Source organism: Lutjanus erythropterus, chromosome 3 (genome assembly GCF_056507025.1).
Source record: "Lutjanus erythropterus isolate fLutEry1 chromosome 3, fLutEry1.hap2, whole genome shotgun sequence".
In the NCBI taxonomy this organism is placed as follows: domain Eukaryota; kingdom Metazoa; phylum Chordata; class Actinopteri; order Lutjaniformes; family Lutjanidae; genus Lutjanus; species Lutjanus erythropterus.
Window position 1 is genome coordinate 22,005,587 of NC_139319.1, and position 20,136 is coordinate 22,025,722.

General features: G+C 39.0%; 1 protein-coding gene across 1 annotated transcript in view; it reads right to left on the reverse strand.

Annotated features, from left to right (window-relative positions):
- Positions 1 to 282: 282 nt before the first annotated feature.
- Positions 283 to 20,136, reverse strand: part of LOC146329997 (zinc finger CCHC domain-containing protein 7-like) — a 38,805-nt gene continuing 18,951 nt past the window's right edge. Inside the window, exons 6-8 of the mRNA XM_084714465.1 lie at positions 2,449 to 2,544; positions 1,635 to 1,752; positions 283 to 1,159 (exon numbers count right to left, since the gene is read on the reverse strand). Coding sequence (XP_084570591.1) covers positions 525 to 1,159; positions 1,635 to 1,752; positions 2,449 to 2,544 — 849 coding nt within the window. The 3' untranslated portion in view covers positions 283 to 524. The remainder of the gene's footprint in view (positions 1,160 to 1,634; positions 1,753 to 2,448; positions 2,545 to 20,136) is intronic.

The window sequence follows — 20,136 nt, forward strand, 5'->3', positions numbered from 1 at the left end:
AGACATAAACTGTTAGCTTGCTAGTTACATCTGATAGCTGATTTGAGAATGTTAGCAAAATGCTAGCTAACTAGCTAGCTCATCAACATCAAATGTCAAGTGTTTTGCTAACATTAGCTAACTTAAGATGTGACTATATGTCGCTTTTACAGGTCCCTGAGCAACATCTTTTAACAAACGTCAAATTTTGTACATATTCTCTAACAATAGCTCTGTTCTATTTAAGTGACAATGAGCCAGCATGGACAATACCAGGACCCTGAAATGAAGCAGCTAAATGGAACTGAGCCGTCATTCCTTTTTATTTCTCACACGTGCTTTTCCCACTGTCACATGTTAAAATGTCTTCTGTGAAAAAGGTCTATGAACTCCCTGAAGCAGCACTGGTGAGTCACAACTGTTTTGACCCGAGTCAACGAGATGTCTGACACGTCCCTGAATGTCATGAACACATACTACAGGGTCGGGTCACGGAGGTCACGGTGCTGACGGACCCTGACGCCCACACCTCACACAGACTGAAGCTATCTTCTGCGCTTCCTCTGTTTGATGATAAACAGGTTCTCATCTGTTGGGTACATCTGTGCATCGTGTTTTTTGGCAGCAGTCCTCTGAGCTCGGTTTCTCCTGTTCTTCTTTCCTTTCTCTGGCTTTGACGCCGACCCCTTCATCTCTCCAGTTACAGTCCAACAGAGACGGTCTGGTCTGCTGTCTTTGTGTCCATGTGGGGACACTGAAGGAACTTGCTTCGGTTTCTTCATCCTGTTCCTCTTCTTCTTCATCTGTATAGTCTGTCCTTGGCCTCCACCTCTAGGAAAGTCATCTGCCTCATCCAAAGCTAGTTTAGTTGGTATATTTCTCGAGGTGGGCACTGGTCTCTTGGGTTTCCATGGTTTCACATTGCTGCCACTTTCCTGTTGTTTGAACTTTCTGTACTTATTTTTTGTGGGTGCCGGGGTACTAAAGTCATGGTTATCATTAAAAAAGACATGACTTGGGCTGGGTTTGTGGTTGTTAGGGCTTTTGTGAGGTGTATGGTTAGATTTGTGGTTGTTTTTGTGATTTTGTGTTTTGTGGCTGATCTTCTGTTTCTTTTTTGGTGGTCCTGGAGTGAGAGGGGTCTGACGATCACCAGGGAAAAAGCCATTTCTCTTCAGTTCTGAGGAAAACAGAAACAAATAACTTGTTTGATGTTTTCACTGAATCAGAGATGTGAGCATCAAGAGGCAAAGTCAGGTTAAACAAAGGCTATTTCTAAAGTTATATCTCTGCAAATAGCTATATAAAATATGCACAAACATAAATTGATAGGAGTGTTAACACAGGGTTATTCAGCTGGTAGAACAATACTATATTATTTTAACTTAATTACTACTGTAATTAATAATTAATTAATACTGTAAATATCACTCTGATTTTTTTTTTCTGCTGAACAAGTACTTTTCTTTCACTTTTGTTACTTTAAGTACATTTTTCTGATAAGAAAGTAAAGGATCTGATTATTTCTTCCACAACTTCCCTGAACAAACATATAATACTGCTAGAAGGCCACAGTGAAGAGAGAAGTTATGACTGAAGTCATAATAAAAAAAGAACAGCTGTTTTTTTCATATGTGTTTCTGTGTGTGACTCACCTTTAACCTTCAGCTTTATCCTGTGTCGTCTGCGGTCGACGTCCTCCACAGTGTCGTAGTGGTTGATGAATGGGATGGTGGGATACGTCCCATTAAACATCCTCTGCCGTGTGCATGCCTGAGGAAAACACACAAATATATGACACACACGAAGAAGAAAAATAATAAAAATAATTCAATAAGATCCAGTCGCCTAAGCTATCACATGAATGCTTAACCAAACTTTGAGCAACATGTCAGCTATGAGGAGTTATTTCTAGGTCAATAAAGAAAAAGCACAAAAGCTGAGTGACATTTATGCATTTATACAATTTATTTAAATTTAATTTTGAACGTTTGAATGGTGTTCACCAATCAAAAATGCTGCCTAAAGTTGTGTATGAAAAAGTTTCAATAAACAGAAGCAACAGTGTAGCATCACAGAGCCGTGTTGTTGACTGTATTTCTTCAAGCATGGGAGCAGAATTTTTGTTTCACAGTTTGAGCAGGATGTTCTTTAGACGTCTGGGTTAAGCAAAGTGTTTCCGCACAAATTTATTAGGAGGAGTTCAGTTGTTTACGAGAGGAAAAAAGATGGTACCTGATCGGTATCAGTATTGGCAGACACTCAGGGACGGCTCAAGATCGCTTTTTCATGTCCAATATTGAAACCACTACCCTATTTTGAACTACTTCTGATTTGCAGTGAAGGAGTAAATAAAAAAAAATAAAAAATACTTTCAAGCGAAATGTTAAAATACCCACACATGTAATATGCAACACAGATAAAATCAAGACAGGGTTACATAAACCACAGACAGAGTGAGCTACTCACATGGCCAAAGTGTCCTTTCCTGGAGCAGTTGTAGCAGTAGGCAGGGTTTCGACCCCGGTCCTCTCCCTGCTGCTTCACAGGAGTACCCGCTTTGGTCTATATGGAGAAAATGAAAGGAGCTTGTTACTAGAAAGGCAATTTTGTCCTCTCTATAAAAATGTGGTGGTTTAACCTTTCAGTTCGTCTCCCATTCTCCCTCCTCTCTGCCATCATTCCCATGCTCTCTATTGATATGAGCTGCTGCGTATTGTACGCTGAATATGGGGGCTGATATAAACCAGTGATTACCAAGGCTATAGTTAGAGGCCTGTAATGACCCTGTATGATAAGTAACCGTCTGTGTGTGTGTCTGTTTGTGTGTGTGTGTGTGTGTGTGTATGTTGGACACGGGGTCCCGTCCCCTATGGGCCAGTGTTCTGAAAGCCTTCCATGCTCCAGCGCCCACAACAAATATACGCTGATAAAGAGAGAAGAGAGGAGACACAGGCACAGTGCATTTACTGCTAATGTTACACACACACTCACACACGCTTAATGCCATTCTCTAAAACACACACACACAGCTTCACACACCTTCACACTCATCTATGGTGCCCCCTCCCTTCTCTCTCAGCCCTGATTCAGAGATTACAAATGATTTGTGGCCCACGTCATTTCTTAAACATAGCTCAGCTAACCTCCCCTCCTTTTCTTCTCCTATCCTGCCTCCCTCTCTCCTCCGTACACACCCCTCCATCCCCACATCCACCCCTCACACTTGTTTTTTCCCCCCCTCCCTCTCCCTCTCTTTTCCGCTTGAGTAGTTTTGCGGCAGAAAGGATGAATGCTATTAGAGCGTCGCGTCATTATCGGGTCAGGCCGGCCGGGCCCATCTCCATCACAAAGGCCAGGAGATCACAGACCTCTTGCAAGCACAGACACACACACACACACATGTGCACCCTAAGGAGATCACAGTCCCCGTCTCGAGGCCCCCCCCCTCCCGACCTCCACCCTTCCTGCCCCTCTTCCCATTCATCTTTCATGTAAATTGGCTGTAGGTCTCCCTCTGTCTCTCCCTCCCTGACCTTGGGCTGGTGTTATCTCCACACACTCTGATCCAGCACAGAGACAGAATGAATGAAAGCACGAGAGAGGAGGAGAAAAAAAGAAGAAATGAAATCCCCGCCTATTCTCCCATCAACCTGTGATAGTTGTCTAAAAAAAAAAAAAAAACCTGGCGTGTGAGGAGTTGTGTGCCTCATACAATATTAATTAACTGGATGAACCTTCATCCCTCACTCATTCCTGCTCTCTGTTTTCATCCGGCGCTTCCTATCAGGGGCATCTAAATTGCTAACGGGGTGAGGGCCTGAGGGATCATATCAGTTTGGTGTCTTTCTCTTTCGTTCTCAGGGGTTTGGAGCACAGTCCTAGAGAGTCAGGCTGTGCAGTGAAAGTCAATATGACACAGGCATATTTTTTGATAGTTTTGGAATTTGAGATTTAGCCTCGACTCTGCAGCAAACTAATATTAGTTATGTGTCTTTCTTTGTAAAAGCCAGAGGTAACATATTGTGATCGCAATGGAAACAAATCCAATCCAGTAATTCTGGCTCACTCTCGAAACTGTTTCTCCTTAAATATCCGCTGAAATCAATTTCTGATTAAACTTAAGAGAAACAAGTTCTGCCATTGCATCACTTTACTGTATATTTACAACATTTTAATTAAATATTTGTTGACACTGTTAACAGAGCAGCAACTAACAGATATTTTCATTATCAATTAAACTGACAATTATTTTCCAGATTTATGCATCATTAATGGCCTATAAAATGTCAGAAAATAGTGAAATATGTCCATCCAAGTTTCTCAAAGTCCAAGGAACTGTCTTTAAAGGTCATGTTTTTAAACCAAACCCCAAAGGTATTCAGTTTAATATGATATAAAACAGAGAAATATGGAGCAGGAAATATTTGAGCCGGACTTTCTGCCATTTTTGCCTGCAAAATTTACTTGAACAATTAATTGATTATCAAAACAGTTGGCAACAAGGATTACTCAGGTAGACTCAGCATCAGTACATGGTGTGCATGCTTCACCAAATGAGCTACCAGGCTGGACCAGCTTCAAGATTATTCTCGCTGGATGTCTATAAGTGAAATCTTATAGGGAAATCTCAGCTGACAAAATTTGGCATAAAGGAGTAAATATTTGACATTATAGATGAGGCAGCGATTATTGTCTGTTGTAGTATTATACTAACTATACTTGAGGAGAGCACACCTGAAGAATCCTGTCATGTCCTACGTCTTAAAAATATTTATAGGCCAGGTCATGGTTCAAAATAATTTCTACAATGTGTTGTCCAACCACATCTGAATCGAAAATGTTAATATCTATGAGTGGTGTGGTGAAAAGCCTATCACAGAGTGAGGCAAGATATGATAATTCTCCAAATATAGGGATAAAGGCGGCTACTTCAGACAGTCTTTCCTGAAGGGAACTTGTAGTGTTGCACTTGTTTGTGCACATGAAAAGTGACAAAAAGCACAGGTTGTGTGAACAATAAAAGGTTTTAGAGTTACAGAAAAAAAGATCCTCCACCAAATCTGACCATCCAAGAAGACTTTGATTAATGCATACTGACTTTAAGGTGAGGTCATTTTACCCTTACATTCAACAAACTTGCCCCCCACACCGGACCAAAAAGGTTTCAAAGTGATAAATAAATATTGATCAGAACAATCAAAATGCAGTGCTACATATATTTTAGTTTGGGAGTTTGACAAAACGTGCTCGGTCAGCTGAGCAGTTGAACAAGTTAAACAAAGGTGAGCTTGACTTGAGATGATACCAAAACAGGAAACGCATGCTTGAACTCGCAAATATTCTTAAGACAGATGAGTAATGTCACTCTGCCAATTCACATCACACTTGACATCGTCCAAGTGGCTGATTGCTTCAGCTCAGTGGTTGTTTTTCAGGCTGCAATCTCAAAGCACCACATCACTAATGCTGGTGTTTTACACTCTACTGCATATGGGGCAGGCCAGGACCACAATGGAAATAAGATGCTTTTGTTTTCTTTCTTTTTTTGCTTTGGTTTGTCAATATTTGAATAAGTGTCAAGTCAAATTTATTTATATAGCCTGGTATCACAGATCACAGTTTCCCTTAAGGGGCTTTACAATCTGTACAGCATATGACATCCTCTGTCCTTTGAGTCAGATATGGAAAAATGTCAATTCAATCTATTATGCTATGATTCGTCTCTGATTTGGGTTTCTGCTCACATCATTGCCGTCTGCATGAAAAAGTTGTCTTTCTTGTACAACTGTACTCTTGAAATTATCAATAGTTATAACTGTGTAAAACCTATAAAATTATGTACATCATTTCTTGAATCCGCAGCAAGTTTTTACACCCTCATCTTGGTGTGAGCTCAAGAGACACTTTAAAGTAGATTATTTCAAAAGCATGAAGCTTATAAAACCAGGATAAAGGACTATATAATTGAATATACATATCCTGTTACTGAACACCTCTGATTCATTATCTGACAGCACCCCAGTCAGATTCTAACATCATATCTAACAAACATGATCAATCACATCTACATCTTTTCCAGCCTTCCCAAAAGCCCCATAATCTCCCCATTCTTAAACTTGCATGACAGACAATTCACGGTATGGGAGGCTGCATTAAAACCATTTATCTGCGTTTAACTAACAATCCTCTCAAGTGCAGAGATGGCCAGAGAGATCCGAGTCTGAACCGCTTCCTCCTGATATGACAGGAAGAGCTTCTGGAGCTGGTCAGAGACACTCTGAGTCGGTGACACAAAAAGAAGACCGAAGCTGGAAGAGGACGTACGCTTTAAGATGTGTGAGGGTGTATAGGAGGGTGTTTGGCTGCGTGGACACAGACAACCAGCCATCCGTGGCCTCTCATGCATGCACACACACACACACAAGCGTGTTTTCCCACAGTTGTCCCAACACATACACAGTGTCTCTGTAAGCCCTGCTCTCCTCTGCTCCTTGCCTTAGCTGCTGGTGGCAAAGCCGTGATAATCCTTTGGCCAAAACAAAGCTCAGACTGTTACAGACTACAATCTGAAGGAACACACACACACACACACACACACACACACACACACACACACACACACACACACACACACACACACACACACACACACACACACACAGAGTTATCAAACACAATCCGAGAAGCAAACAGGCTTGTGTGTGTGAGGGGGTGGGATCTGAACGGTAACGGGTGGTGGGAGCATGGGGGCCGGGGCCAGCGGCGCTATTTTGCATATGTTATTGCAGCAATGGGGAGAGGTTTGCATATGTTACTGGACCCACAGGGGACCAACTCTGCATGCTTTATCATAGAAAACAGCCTTGCAACACAACACAAGACTACTGGGCTCATACCAAAACAAACAGACCCTTGTGGTGTGTGTGTGTGTGCAACATGCCAGTATGTACATATTAGGTTAACAGGGAGGGTTAATTAGACTGTTGAGAAATGGTTATAAGATGCTTTTCAAGGAGAATACAAACAAAATGAACTACAGGACCATTAAAAGAGAAATCTGTAAGCTATTTACAGTAATAAATCATAAAACAACCATGGTATGTCATCAGAAATTAAGAAAATATGCGAAGTTGAAATACCAGCTAATCTGAAAACAACTCTACAGCCATGGTGTCTTCCTTTGAAACGTCCATGACAGGGTGGAATTAGGGATTTTGTTTGTCTGTTTCACGCTAAAGGGATAGTTCGTGGTGAAGGTGAGTAGATAATGAGTGAATTTTCATTTTTGCGTGAACAATCCCTTTAATACAAGTTCAAATTAATGCCAAATGTTCACCAAATGAATAGGTTTCTGTTTGAATTATAAGAAATCATTAATAATCTTGTAGAAGCAGTAACAGTCAAATTGAGCTGTATGTTAATGGTGTCTGGCGATCAGGAGACAGGAAGCCACTGAACTCCAACTCCAGAGTGTGTGTTTTCAAAGAAGTATGCTTTTGTTTCCAGGAAAACAGGTTTAGTTTTACATTGACAGACAAGTGACAATGGATCAATTTACAGTGGAGGACTCATCATCGCTTGTTATTGCCAATTATAACTTTGCGCTTGTCTTGCACTCCTGCAGCCTGCCTGAGCTGAGTTTGGACAGGAGGGGGCCCTTAGACTGCATTTTAAATAGAACTGCAATCTTGTTAATATACCATCTATGGCTCCAAATTGCTATTTGGACTGCTGTACTCATTTTTGAATGCTTAATTGTTACATATTGCTCCTTTAATCCACTTTTTCTCATGTGGGATTTTTGAACGTTTTCAAAATTGTAATGCATGTAATTATAGTGTTTACCTTCACTCACAAACACAGGCGCAAGAAAATCAATCAGTCTTAGGAGACTGTTTAAGGTGGAGGTGTGCATGTGTGCAGTTTGGGAGGAGAACGAGGAGGAAGACGAGGAGGAGGGGGTTCCTCCAAATAACCAGATGTGATTCCTGCCCCCTTTGTGTCTGCCAGTTCACAAAGACTCAGACCGAAGCCGTAACCCCGCACCCTGCAGGAGGACTCGCGCACACAGTGTAAATTCCCAGAGGCTCTTCCTATCTCCTCCCGTCAGTCAGTCAATCAGTCTGAGCACAATCAAGAGCAGTCCTGATCTTCTCTTTAGAGGGAGAAAAAGCTCCTGGAAAGTAATGATAATGTGATGCAGGGGTGAACGGTGGTGGGTTGCCACCTCTGGAGGACACCCCCCACCACCCCCACCCCCCGTCCGCCTTTTTGGGGCAGCGACTGGAGGTAATCTGGTCACACCGTGGAAGGCGTAACAGAGGATACAAGCTAATCTATTCAAATCTAGGCCTAAATTATTCTATTCTCAGCACCCACTGCTGAGTTCAGAGGCTTTTTTCTATTGTTGCAAGTGTGAGGTCGTGTTTATGGAAATATATCGCTCACATTAGTCCCAGCAATTAGACAGACACAACATGTATGAACATGAGAGACAGGGATGTAGACATATGGACTCAGCCTCTTATGCCCTGGTCAGGATGTTAAACCCTAATTTTACATCTCAGCCAACAAATCATGCACAAACTCGCACTTCCACACACTCACACACACTCACTCACCAAAATTGACACCATGCAGCTAAGCAGAAAGGCACAAAGACCTGCAAAGCCTGCAAGACCTCTGATAACACCGCACCTGTATGTGTGACAGAGTGTGTGAGCATGCGTGTGTGCATTTGTGTGTACATTCCTATGGTTTCGCATGTACGTTCAGTCGCATATGTGAGGACACCTGTACCAAAGAACAAACCAATGAAGTGCCCCGAGCAAATACAGTGAACTCCGTGCAAGGTTTTGACAAAAGATCTGTGTATTACCCATTTTTGTTTTGCAGTGATTTAACAGCCAATATTCATCTTGACATTTGCAATGAGACTTTCACCAATGACAGCGGCCAGTGTTTATCTGTGGTGTTGCATCAAATTTGTGCTCACCGAATATGTTGATGATTTGCAGTCAGACTTAGTAGTTAGTAGTTAGTACACCCATCTGCTGTTTCAGAGAAGAAGCCACCGGCTGGACACAACTCTGTACGATGCAACAAGGGCTGTGTTTTTAGGACCCGACCACTAGTGGATTTTTGGGGCAGATGCCGATACACATATTAGAGAATTTAAAAAATTCAATACCAATATATCAACAGATATTTTTTGTACAAAAATATAATACACAGAATATAGAATACATACATAATTACTAGGGGTGTCATGATTCTCCAAGTCCACAATTCTATTTGACTTCAGATTTTATGGACACAATTTGATTTATTTTTTTTTAGCTCTGACGGTTGAGCCATTGTTAGACTACTGAATCTTGTTTTGTAAAAATCAGCAGATCATTGGTTTAATGCCCTGACAACGGTCATTTACATTTTCAAATTGTTCTTTGAAAAGATCATCTATATAATATCAAGTGTGATATAACTACCAGTAAGTTGTTTTTTTTTATTTCTTTGTACATGCGCTTTAGCACAAGCAGGCTGGGGTGAAAAGAAAAAAATATAAGGAGAAAACTGCCAATTCTGCTTGTGACAATTGAAATTGAAAATTTATTTAGTATCGAAACTCTTGCATGACTAATAAACACTATTTTTGCAATGATTCCTTAAGAGTGGTTATGTAACCGAGGAATTACATTTTATAATTTACCAATAAACATTATTGTTGAAAATGACATCAGGGCACTGAAACATTAAACTTTCACCAACGTTTTTAATAATTATTAAAAACTATAAATAAAAATAATATATACATAAAGATAAATATATGTATGAATTAATACTTAATTAGGATGAAGAATCAAATACACATAAGTGTTGCCTATAAAGCTTAGAAATAAAAACTGCATTAGTTTTCATGTAGATGAAAAACTGACAATATATATGCCAATGCCAATTTAGAGCATTACAGTTGTGATAAGGCAACATAGGGCCAATAATATCAGTCGACAGATTTATCGGTCGGGCTGTAAATGTAAAAAACAAAAAAAAAAAAAAAGAATTGTGACAAATGCCCATCACAAATTATTTTGAAGAGCCCGGGGTAAGACCTTCAAGTTGCTTGTTTGTCTGATCAACACATCAGAGACAAGATATATTAGCTTACAATGATAAAAGAGAGAAAAAAAGACAAGAATCACCTTTAAGAAGCTGGTACAAGCAAATATTTTGGCTCTTTTGCTTAAAAAGTGACTCAAATGTCATATTTAGTTGATAGTTGCTGATCATTAAAGTTAATTGTTTAAGCTATTTTGTTCTCTGTTCTTTAGTTTGTTTTCTACGTGTCTATTTTTGCCATCCTGCACGTCAAACGTCCCATGTGGGAAATTTAAGAATGAACTTAACTGAATATGTTTTTGGATGTGAGAATGTACCATACGTCAGAAGACTTGAACCAGCAGGACTTTACTTTCTTTGCCCTGATGATTGTTAATTATTAATATAACTAGACTGAAAACATAAAAAAGCCATTTCCTTTTTTGCAAATGTAGCCTCTGCTCCTTCCTGGACCATCAGTGTCTCAGTCCGAAGGTGAATAAAGAGGTGAGAGCCTTTTGACATGACAGAGGTGAGAGTCTGTACTGTACAATGATGAGGCAGCAAAAACAGCTCACTGAATAGATGTGGATTTAAAGGATTTTTACAGAGAACTGTTTGAATTGAGCACATTCTCGTAAGAGGACTGTGGGGGAAAAAAGAGGTCAGACAGACAGAGGGAAGGACAGAAGAAGAAGTGGAATAAAGGTCAAAACTTAAACCTGTGATTTCAAGTTCAGCAGAAAGAAGAGAAGAGTTAAGAGCTGTATTGTTCATTGTTATTTGTAAGGTTTAACCACTGTGTAAAGTTTTGTTAGAAAAAAATGGGTGAGATGTGAATAAGCCTTTACTCGTATAAGGGGGTCACTGCTTAAACTCCTTTAAAAATGTGAGTACCGTATATATACGACTACAAAGTGACATATTTATCGCATGTTTTTGTTAATGTGATATGCATTATTTAAGTTTGTCAATTCAAGTATTTCTGTCAATATATTACGTGGTGTTTGGTGACTATTTTATTCTTTTTACAGCTGTAGTTTCCTTTTTTCCAGTTGTTTTTCATTGTGTAGTACCTGTTATTGTACATTAGGGCATTGTTTTAGTCAAGTTATATCATTATAAAGGATATAAAGGAAAAGGAATTCTACTCTATTCTAGTGTTATCTCATTTCCAATTATTCTCTTTATTCTACATCGAAAAGACAGGTTTTTACCTAAGGATAACCTTTTGTGATTGAAATAATGCCAGGTCCATGAAGAATAAAAGAATACTGGGAAATTATGTGTGCATGTGTGCACATACTTGGCCAATAAAACTGGTTCTGATTCTGTAAATAAACAGGAAACCACGTATGTTCATAACAAACAAGCGCCCACAAGGAGAAAATCTAAACAAGAGCGTCTTCTTTTACTCGTGCGTGATTGTGGTGCAGTTCTCTGTTGGACCACTGGAGGGCACTCTAACACAGCATGCTGTGGCCGCTTTCAACTGCTGGAGTGAGATTGGTCGAGGTCAGAAAAGATGCACTCTGTCATAATCATTAAATTGTATTTATCACAGTGAAACAGCTGTAAACAAACACTCCAGTTCTTTCTAATAGTAGAAGAGAAAAAGATCTTTCAAACGTATCCTGAGAAGGAATAATGTGCTAGTTTTGCTTAGTGCCCTGACTTGGTCACTGGGCAGGACACGAATTTTCAGCTTCAGCTTCGTGCACTAGTAGTGTTTTACTCTGAAAGGCAGTCAGTTAGATCTAGTTTATATTACACCAGAAATGTACTAAAATCCTCTTTTTTGTAGTTGCTCTTGCCCTGCAATTCACCAAGAACTATTAGAAGTCAGCGGGGCAAACAATGAACCTGGGACACAATGTACCAGACACATTCACAGAGATCATCTCCACAAAGAACTGGACATTTAAGTCAAATTTAACATATAACGACTATGTAAATACAAAATTCATTTCCTGTCTAAAGACATATGGAGTTCCGTATATAAACTCTTATCCCATAATACAATAGTTTTTTAAGTAACAAAAATAAATCTAACTGCTTTATAGTCCAGAGTCATTGAAGAAAAACAGCAGAACATCACATTTCTACCCCTAATTTGTAGACAATATGAATCAAATGCATAATTTTCACAATCAAATGACAACCTGAACATATGTAAAATATGAAATTGTTTGTCCTCAAATTTCACTGTAATTTAAAATCTGAAAGATGTCAAAAGTGCCCTATCAGCACCATGTCCTGATACGAGGAAATGTTTTGTGATGTTCCTTAAAATAGTAACTATTGGGCAAAATATATATATGAACCAGAAAGTCACTCGGAGATCACAAACTTCTGCCAAGGTTAAATGCAATTAGGGCTACAAAATATGATAAAAAGTCATATTGTAATTATTTTTACTGAAATTGCTATTATATTATTAGTGGAAATGATCATATTTGCATCAAAATTTTCTTTTTAACTGAAAGCAATATTAAAATCATGACGATGTGATGTTTCTTGGGGTCTGTACCAAACAAACATGTTTTAATCTGAAGAACACGATTTGTAGGCCAGGGAATCTCTGCAGCACTGCACTACGTCAACATAATGGGGTTCTGTCACATATTTTTCCTTTATTAAAAAATGCAGGGTTGTATGATTTGGACACTGCACTTAGCCATGTTGTGATTTTGATTAATTGTGCAGCCCTACACACAGTGCTAATGAAAGTGAAAAATTATTCGTGCATCACCCTCGTGAATCGGATCCGCCCCAAAATATAATGGATTTTTCCTTTGCCCATGCTGCACAATTCCACTAAGTTTCATGAAAATCTTGCCAGTATCTTATCTGAAATCCTGCTGACAAACAGACAAAAACACAACTACTTAGAACATCCAGTATGTAATTCAGAATATACTTCGAAGAACTGAAATTTCATTTCTACAGGACTGTAAAGAAGAAAAAGTAGCCGACTCTTTATTAAACATCTGTTCCCTTAAAATGACATAAAATGTATGTACAAATAAATGTAATATCAAACAAACAGTTTGCATACATTTGTTCAAGCCTATTGTCAAGTTCAATTACCTGAGAATGACAGATTTTACACCATAAGATGAGTATGTTAAGTTTGCACGACATTGACATTGCAAAGGATTTAGACTCTAAAGTCTTCATTAAGTTTTCTGCAAGTGTCACATCTAAGAACAATTATTTAGTTCAACCTACAAAAGTGGAAGAAATGAGCCATTTGAATTATAGAGACTAAATATTTTAATATTTTAAAGCTATGAGCTTTAATTTGACATGGACAAACTCAAGAGGTCTACTTTGTTAGACGGTCATTCTTATTTTTTTTTTTTCTCTAAAGAAATGTAAATGTATTTTCTTTTCTGAAAGAACGAAGAGGATTTTAGGGGGAAAAACGTCCTAACCTTGAGCTAACAAAGGCATGTGTGAATCGAGCATACAGCAAAGAACCTCATGAAGAAAGACAGTGAGACAAAAAAGGTGTAAAAAGGTACAACATACTAAATGAAAGGGGAGAAAAAAAGGGCAGTGAGGTGAGAAAGAGGGACACCGAATAGAGTTTAAGGAAACGGCTTAATTTCTGTGAGGAACAAAAAGGTCACCGACTGTTTTTTTCTACTGGCGCCCCGAGAGACACTCACACACACACACACACACACACACACACACACACACACACACACACACACACACACCTGTCCCTGAGGAAAAGATCGATACACACACACTGATACCACCATGAGGAGAGAATCCGCTCGATACGCACACACACACATATACACCACCGTGGGCAGAGGGAGCGATCAATAAACACACACGTACAGGTGTCACCACTACTATCTAAAGAGAGGCCAATCAATGCTCACACACCGATATACCTGTACCAATCAGCTGCTGCGTGCTCACATTCACTCTCTCCTGTCTATTCACCCTTTCTAACCCTCACCTCTCCTCGTTTCTCTCTCCTCCCATCCTTCTGAACCTTTCTCTCCCCTTCTCCAGCTATCTGTCTTTCCCTCTCGGCTCCACAAAAGAGTACTTTTCTCCTATGTAGGTGAATCATGTTGACTCTTATGTCATGTGACCTCTTCTCACTCCCACACCCAACATACAGCTGTTAAAAACATACCAAAAAGGCACACCAAGGTTAATTAGTGATGATTTCAACCACATTCAGAGTTTAAAAAATTAATAAAAAAGGAGGGAAATTCTCACTTCAAATATCCTTACTGGCTAAAGAGTTGACACTTCCTGCAGCAGCCATAGGATGGCGCTCTGGTCTTAACTCAGTGCAGCAGGATCCTGACAACACTGACAGAAGGAAAAAGTCACTACTGTGTGTTGTGTGCATAAATGCACGTATTTATGCATGATCTTTACATGCATTAATGCAGCCTGTGTGTAAGGACAGCAGGTCGGTCAACTTGCGCTGCCTTTTCTTGCCCTTTCTCATCGTTCTCCAGCCATCCATTTCCCACCTTCATTGTATTCCTTCTCTCTTGTCTTCCCGTTTTTCCTGTCCTCCATCCCTGTTTTCCATTCCCTCTCTGTCCTCAACCGTTAAACCCAAACCTCGTCTTGTTTCTCTTTCCTGTGTTGTAATGATAAAAGCGGTTCCTTTTTGTCTTTCCATTCTTCGTCAAAAATCTCTCTTGACAACACCACCACTGTTAAGTTCATGTACAGTGTAAGAATTGACAAAATACTCATCAAGAATTATGATAATCTATTAATTGTTTAAAGCCTTTTATTGAGCAAAAATTTGTTTTTACCATTTACTGGTTTCAGCCTCAGACTTGGTAGCTTGAATAGCTTTGGACTGTTTGTTGGACAACACAACTAATTTGATGAAGTCGTTTGCATTTTTCTCTGATTTCTGACATTTTTTAGACAGATGTATTAATTGATTAATCTACAAAAATACTGACAGATTCATTGATAATGAGAATAATTGATAGATACAGCCATATGCTACATTTCTGTCAGTTTAAGTCTTTGGTGTATTTTTGTATTCCTGTTATTGATTGGCTTAATGTGGGCGAGATGACATCACTCTCACACTTTCAATGCTACTTCAGGAGTGTTCAGAAACAGAAGCATCTTCACCTTAGAGCTGCAGGGATTTGTTGATTGAAAGAAAATTAACTATTTTCATAATAATTAATGGTTTCAGTAATTTTTCAGGCAAAAATGTCCAACATTTGCTGGTAATAGCTTCTTAAATTTAGGGATTTTCTGCTTTTCATTGTCATTTATGACAGTAGATGAAAACGCTTTGGGGTTTTGACTGTTGATTGGACAAAAGACGCAAACTGGAGATGTCACTTTGGACTCTGGGAAATTAAAATGAATACTGAATACTTTTTAAAAAACAAAAAACAAAAAAAACATTTCTTATACTAAATGATGATTCATTAGTTGGAGCCCTACTGAAAAACCAGTAATTAAGGTAGAATTTTTCCATCACTCACTCAGAGTGAAAAAGCTTCTCTATACAACCTCCATTTTGCACAGACGCTCAACAATCAGCAGAAATCAGAAGCAAAGGAGGGATGATGATGTAATGTTTTTTGTATAAGAGGAGCAGACGAGATCATAGCCATGCTTCAGTAAGTGACACGACCATACACCCATCTTTGAAAGTAGTAAGTAGTGCTTGTTCAAAAGCATTCTGGGAAGTGAAGGAGAACACTAACAGAAACATGAGACAATGAGGTTGGCTGGCAGATGCATATGTTCATCAAAAAATGAAATTACACATATTCACCCCTCTAAAAACAGCTACAATGTATTAAACATCATACTGATGATTTCTACGTAAATATTTAAGTATTTTGATTTTTTCGTTTGACCATAGACTTACACAAATAGGACCAGCGATTCAATGCTTTAGTTATTCCATTTATCAAGGGGTCATAATAATTTGCTGAGATTTAAATTCAAAAGTGATTTTAAACACCTATGTACCTAACACCTTTAGTAGTTGTAATCAATGGGGTATTTCCTATGGGCCTATGTCTTTCTTTTTTATTAAGAAACTTAAATACGGATTAAGAATTATTAATTTTATATCCAGGATTAGGGTTTCCCCTCCATCAGATTGAGAATACTATTTATTTTTTATTTGTCAGGAAAAAGAGGGTATCATCCACAAATAAACAAATGCATTGATCTTTCCTACCCAACTGTAATGCCCAATGATTCTGTATGTGCTCTAAAGGCAACGGCTAGAGCTTCAATTGCTAATATGAACAGAAGGGGGGACAGAGGGCAATCCTGTCAGATCTGTGTAGACCAGCAATTTCCAAACTTCAGAATGCCACAGCCCAATATGAAAATCTTCTGAGGCACACCAAAACCTTTAATCACAACTCTGATCAACACATGAGACTAACTGTACCAATGACGAGATACAAGACACATGCCAGGGCTGATGTGACAGGAGGGCTGTGCCACGACAACACCAGTATACATTTGTACATGATAAAATGTAAAATGTAATCTCGCGGTATCAATGATATAGTGACATGTTCCCTAGAGTACACAACAATGACACAAGCCACAACATGTCTGAAGGTCTAAATGCACTAAAGGCATCTGACGCTCGTGTTTTGAAGTACACCCACTGTTCTAAATGGCAGAAGATGCACTGAAAGTATCTTGACATGCATCAAACTGCCTTGACGCTCCCACTCCAAACTTGTTTTGATTTTGGAGCATCGAATGGGGACTACAGCTTTTTTTCTGCACCTGCAATACGTGTTTAGGAAGAGCTAAATGGAATAAAAAAGGCATGGATGTGAGGAGTGAGAGCTGATGGAGCTGTAGCTGTAGGTAAAACAAAAAAGCAGACCTGCAACAGAGACAGAGGGAGGGAGAGAGCATGTGAGTATGGACAGATGTGCTGACTTGATATAACTTTTTATGATCATGAATCATAATATTACCATATACCTCTGTGGTGCGTGTCCAATTTGTGTACTTTTAAATACTTAATTACTTCATGCTGATTACTAATAAATGTGAGGGAGGAGATAAAGGCAGCAGAGGAGGGAGGAAGGGGGAGTCTGTGCGTGAAGTGCTCCCGATATAAAAACTTTTTTGATTATGACTCCTGATGTTATTGTAGAGTTCTGTGGTTTAAACACAGCAGACTAAAATATCTGTCTCAGTAACAAACAAACAGATGCTCGTCTCCTCCATGAAACGTTTGTCACTGCACTGAATTAATGTAAGTCATGACTGTCCAGGGGCTGTCTCTCCTTCTTCGTCTCCTTACTGCTTGACAGTGTGCAGTTTGCTGTCTGCTGTTGACTAAAATGTCCTCACTGATGTGAAGTGTCAGAGTGAAACTGATGGAAATTACCTGGCTGCCTTAATACAAAAACAGGAATGTTGCACACCGGTTAGTAATTATAAACACTGATCTGAGAAAAATGTGAGGATTTTTTCCCCTCAGACGACAATATTTTATTAAAGAAATAAAAAAGCAAGGCAACTGTTATTTAAGTTTTAAGCATTTCAATTTTATGTCTATAAGCAGTGAGTGTTTACATTTTGACTGAAGGTTTGTTTGTCTGTTCGTTTACATTTGTACTTAAAATATTAGGTCAATTTTATTAGGTGGCAATATTGTGCAGGCTCCTAAAGAGTTACAAGGTTAAGTCACTGTCATCAGTGACAGTAGACAGTCAGTAGACAGGAAAAGAAGGATGAAAAATTCCCTTCATTTTGTTTGCACTAATAAATGCTGCTGCCATTGTTCAGTATTTATTTTCTATATCGTAATAAATGTTATTGCAAATTTCCTTAAAATATTGTGATATAATTTTGAGGCTATATCACCCACCCCTATATGACAGGTCACCAAATACGGTGTAACACCTGTTAAACTTGGTCAGATAAATGAAGAATAACACACAATTTATATCCCATGGCTTTGTTTTATTAGTTGATTAGTTCCGAATCCAAAATAAATCCTAAATATTTTATGGTAATTTGAATCTTGCAAAATTTAAACTCAAAAACATTTTACTTAATTATACTTCATGATCTCTCAAGGCCCACCTGCAGGGCCTTCAGGGCCACAGCCCACACTTTAGGAAACACTGGGATAGACTAACACAATTTTTACACCAATATTAATGAATATGTGGATTTAAAGACAACTAAATCTGCTAAAATTGGTGTTTGACCCTTTTCCCATTGCCAGTAGAAAGGTTTTTCTTTCTGTTTTTTTTTTTTTTTTTTTTTTTCCTGTTGTGCAATAGAAAGACTCACCTAAAGTCTGTGCAGGAGACCAGAGAGAAAGGAATTTTTAAAGGTTTCTGTCTGTTCCGCTCTCAGTATTTTTGTAGCTTCTAACTGAATCTCTGTGGTAAGAAGCTTCTCTCCTGCATCGCTGTTTGTATTTTCAGGTATGTGCTTTATTTTATTGTTTCATGTTCATTTTCAGCTGTGTAGGAGTTGGGTTACTCCTGATGAAAACCAAACATACTGGTTTTGCAGCTTCATAATAATAAATAATATAATAAATATACAGAACTGTGAAAAAGTTTCAGGCAGGTGTGAAGAAATGCTGTAAAGTAAGAATGCTTTCAAAAAAATAAAATTTAATTGTTTATTTTTATCAATTTACAAATTGCAAAGTGAGCAAACAAGAAAAATCTAAATCAAATCAATATTTGGTTTGACCACCCTTTGACTTCAAAACAGCATCAAGTCTTGTAGGCAGATTTGCACAAAGTCAGGGATTTTGTAGAATCATAGTCAGGTGTATGATTAACCAATTATACTAAATAGGTGTTAATGATCATCAATTTCATATGTAAGCTGAAACACAGTCATTAACTGAAACAGAAACAGCTGTGTGGGAGGTTTAAAACTGGGTGTGGAACAGCCAAACTCTGCTACCAAAGTGAGGTTGTGGAAGTTTCGTGTCACAGATCAGACATCATGACAAGACTGAGCTCAGCAACAAGACACAAGGTAGTTACACTGCTTCAGCAAGGTCTCTCCCAGGAAAAGATTTCAAAGCAGACTGAGGTTTCAAGATGTGCTGTTCAAGGTAAACGGGCAATGCTGAGGACCTTGGACACAGTGGTCAGCCAAGGAAACTTGGCTGTGCAGCAGATGACAGACTTACTTACTTCCCTTCAAAATCAGAAGATGTCCAGCAGTGCCATCAGCTCAGAACCAGCAGAAACCAATGGGACCCTGGTACACCCATCTACTGTCCAGAGAAGTCTGGCCAGAAGTGGTCTTCATGGAAGAATTGTGGCCAAAAAGTCATACCTCTGACATGGAAACAAGGCCAAGTGACTCAACTATGCACAAAAACATAGGAACTGAGGTGCAGAAAAATGGCAACAGGTGCTCTGGATGAGTCCAAATTTTAAATATTTGACTGTAGCTGAAGGCAGTTTGTTCACTGACAGGATGGAGAGCAGTACAATAACAAGTGTCTGAAGGCAACAGTGAAGCATGGTGGAGGTTCTTGCAAGTTTGGGGCTGCATTTCTGCAAACGGAGTTGGGGTTTTGGTCAGGATTAATGTTGTCCTCAATGCTGAGGACTACAGGCAGATACTTATCCATCATGCAATACCATCAGGGAGGTGTCAGACTGACCCCAAATTTATTCTGCAGCAGGATAACAATCCCGAACATACAGCCAATGTCATTCGGAACCATCTTCAGTGTAAAGAAGAACAAGGAGTCCTGGGAGTGATGGTGTGACCCCCACAGAGCCCTGATCTCAACATATGGAGTCTGTCTGGGATTACATGAAGAGACAGAAGGATGTGAGGCAGCCTACATCCACAGAAGATCTGTGGTTAGTTCTCTAAGATGTTTGAAACAAGCTACCTGCCAAGTTCCCTCAAAAACTGTGCGCAAGTGTTCCAGGGTTCTTAAAGATTTTGTATATACAGTATTTAGTGTGAAAGATAAGAAAACACTTAGATGCCAAATTCCTAAACCACCTACCCTACTTTAACTCAATGATGACTCAGTGATAACATTAAATT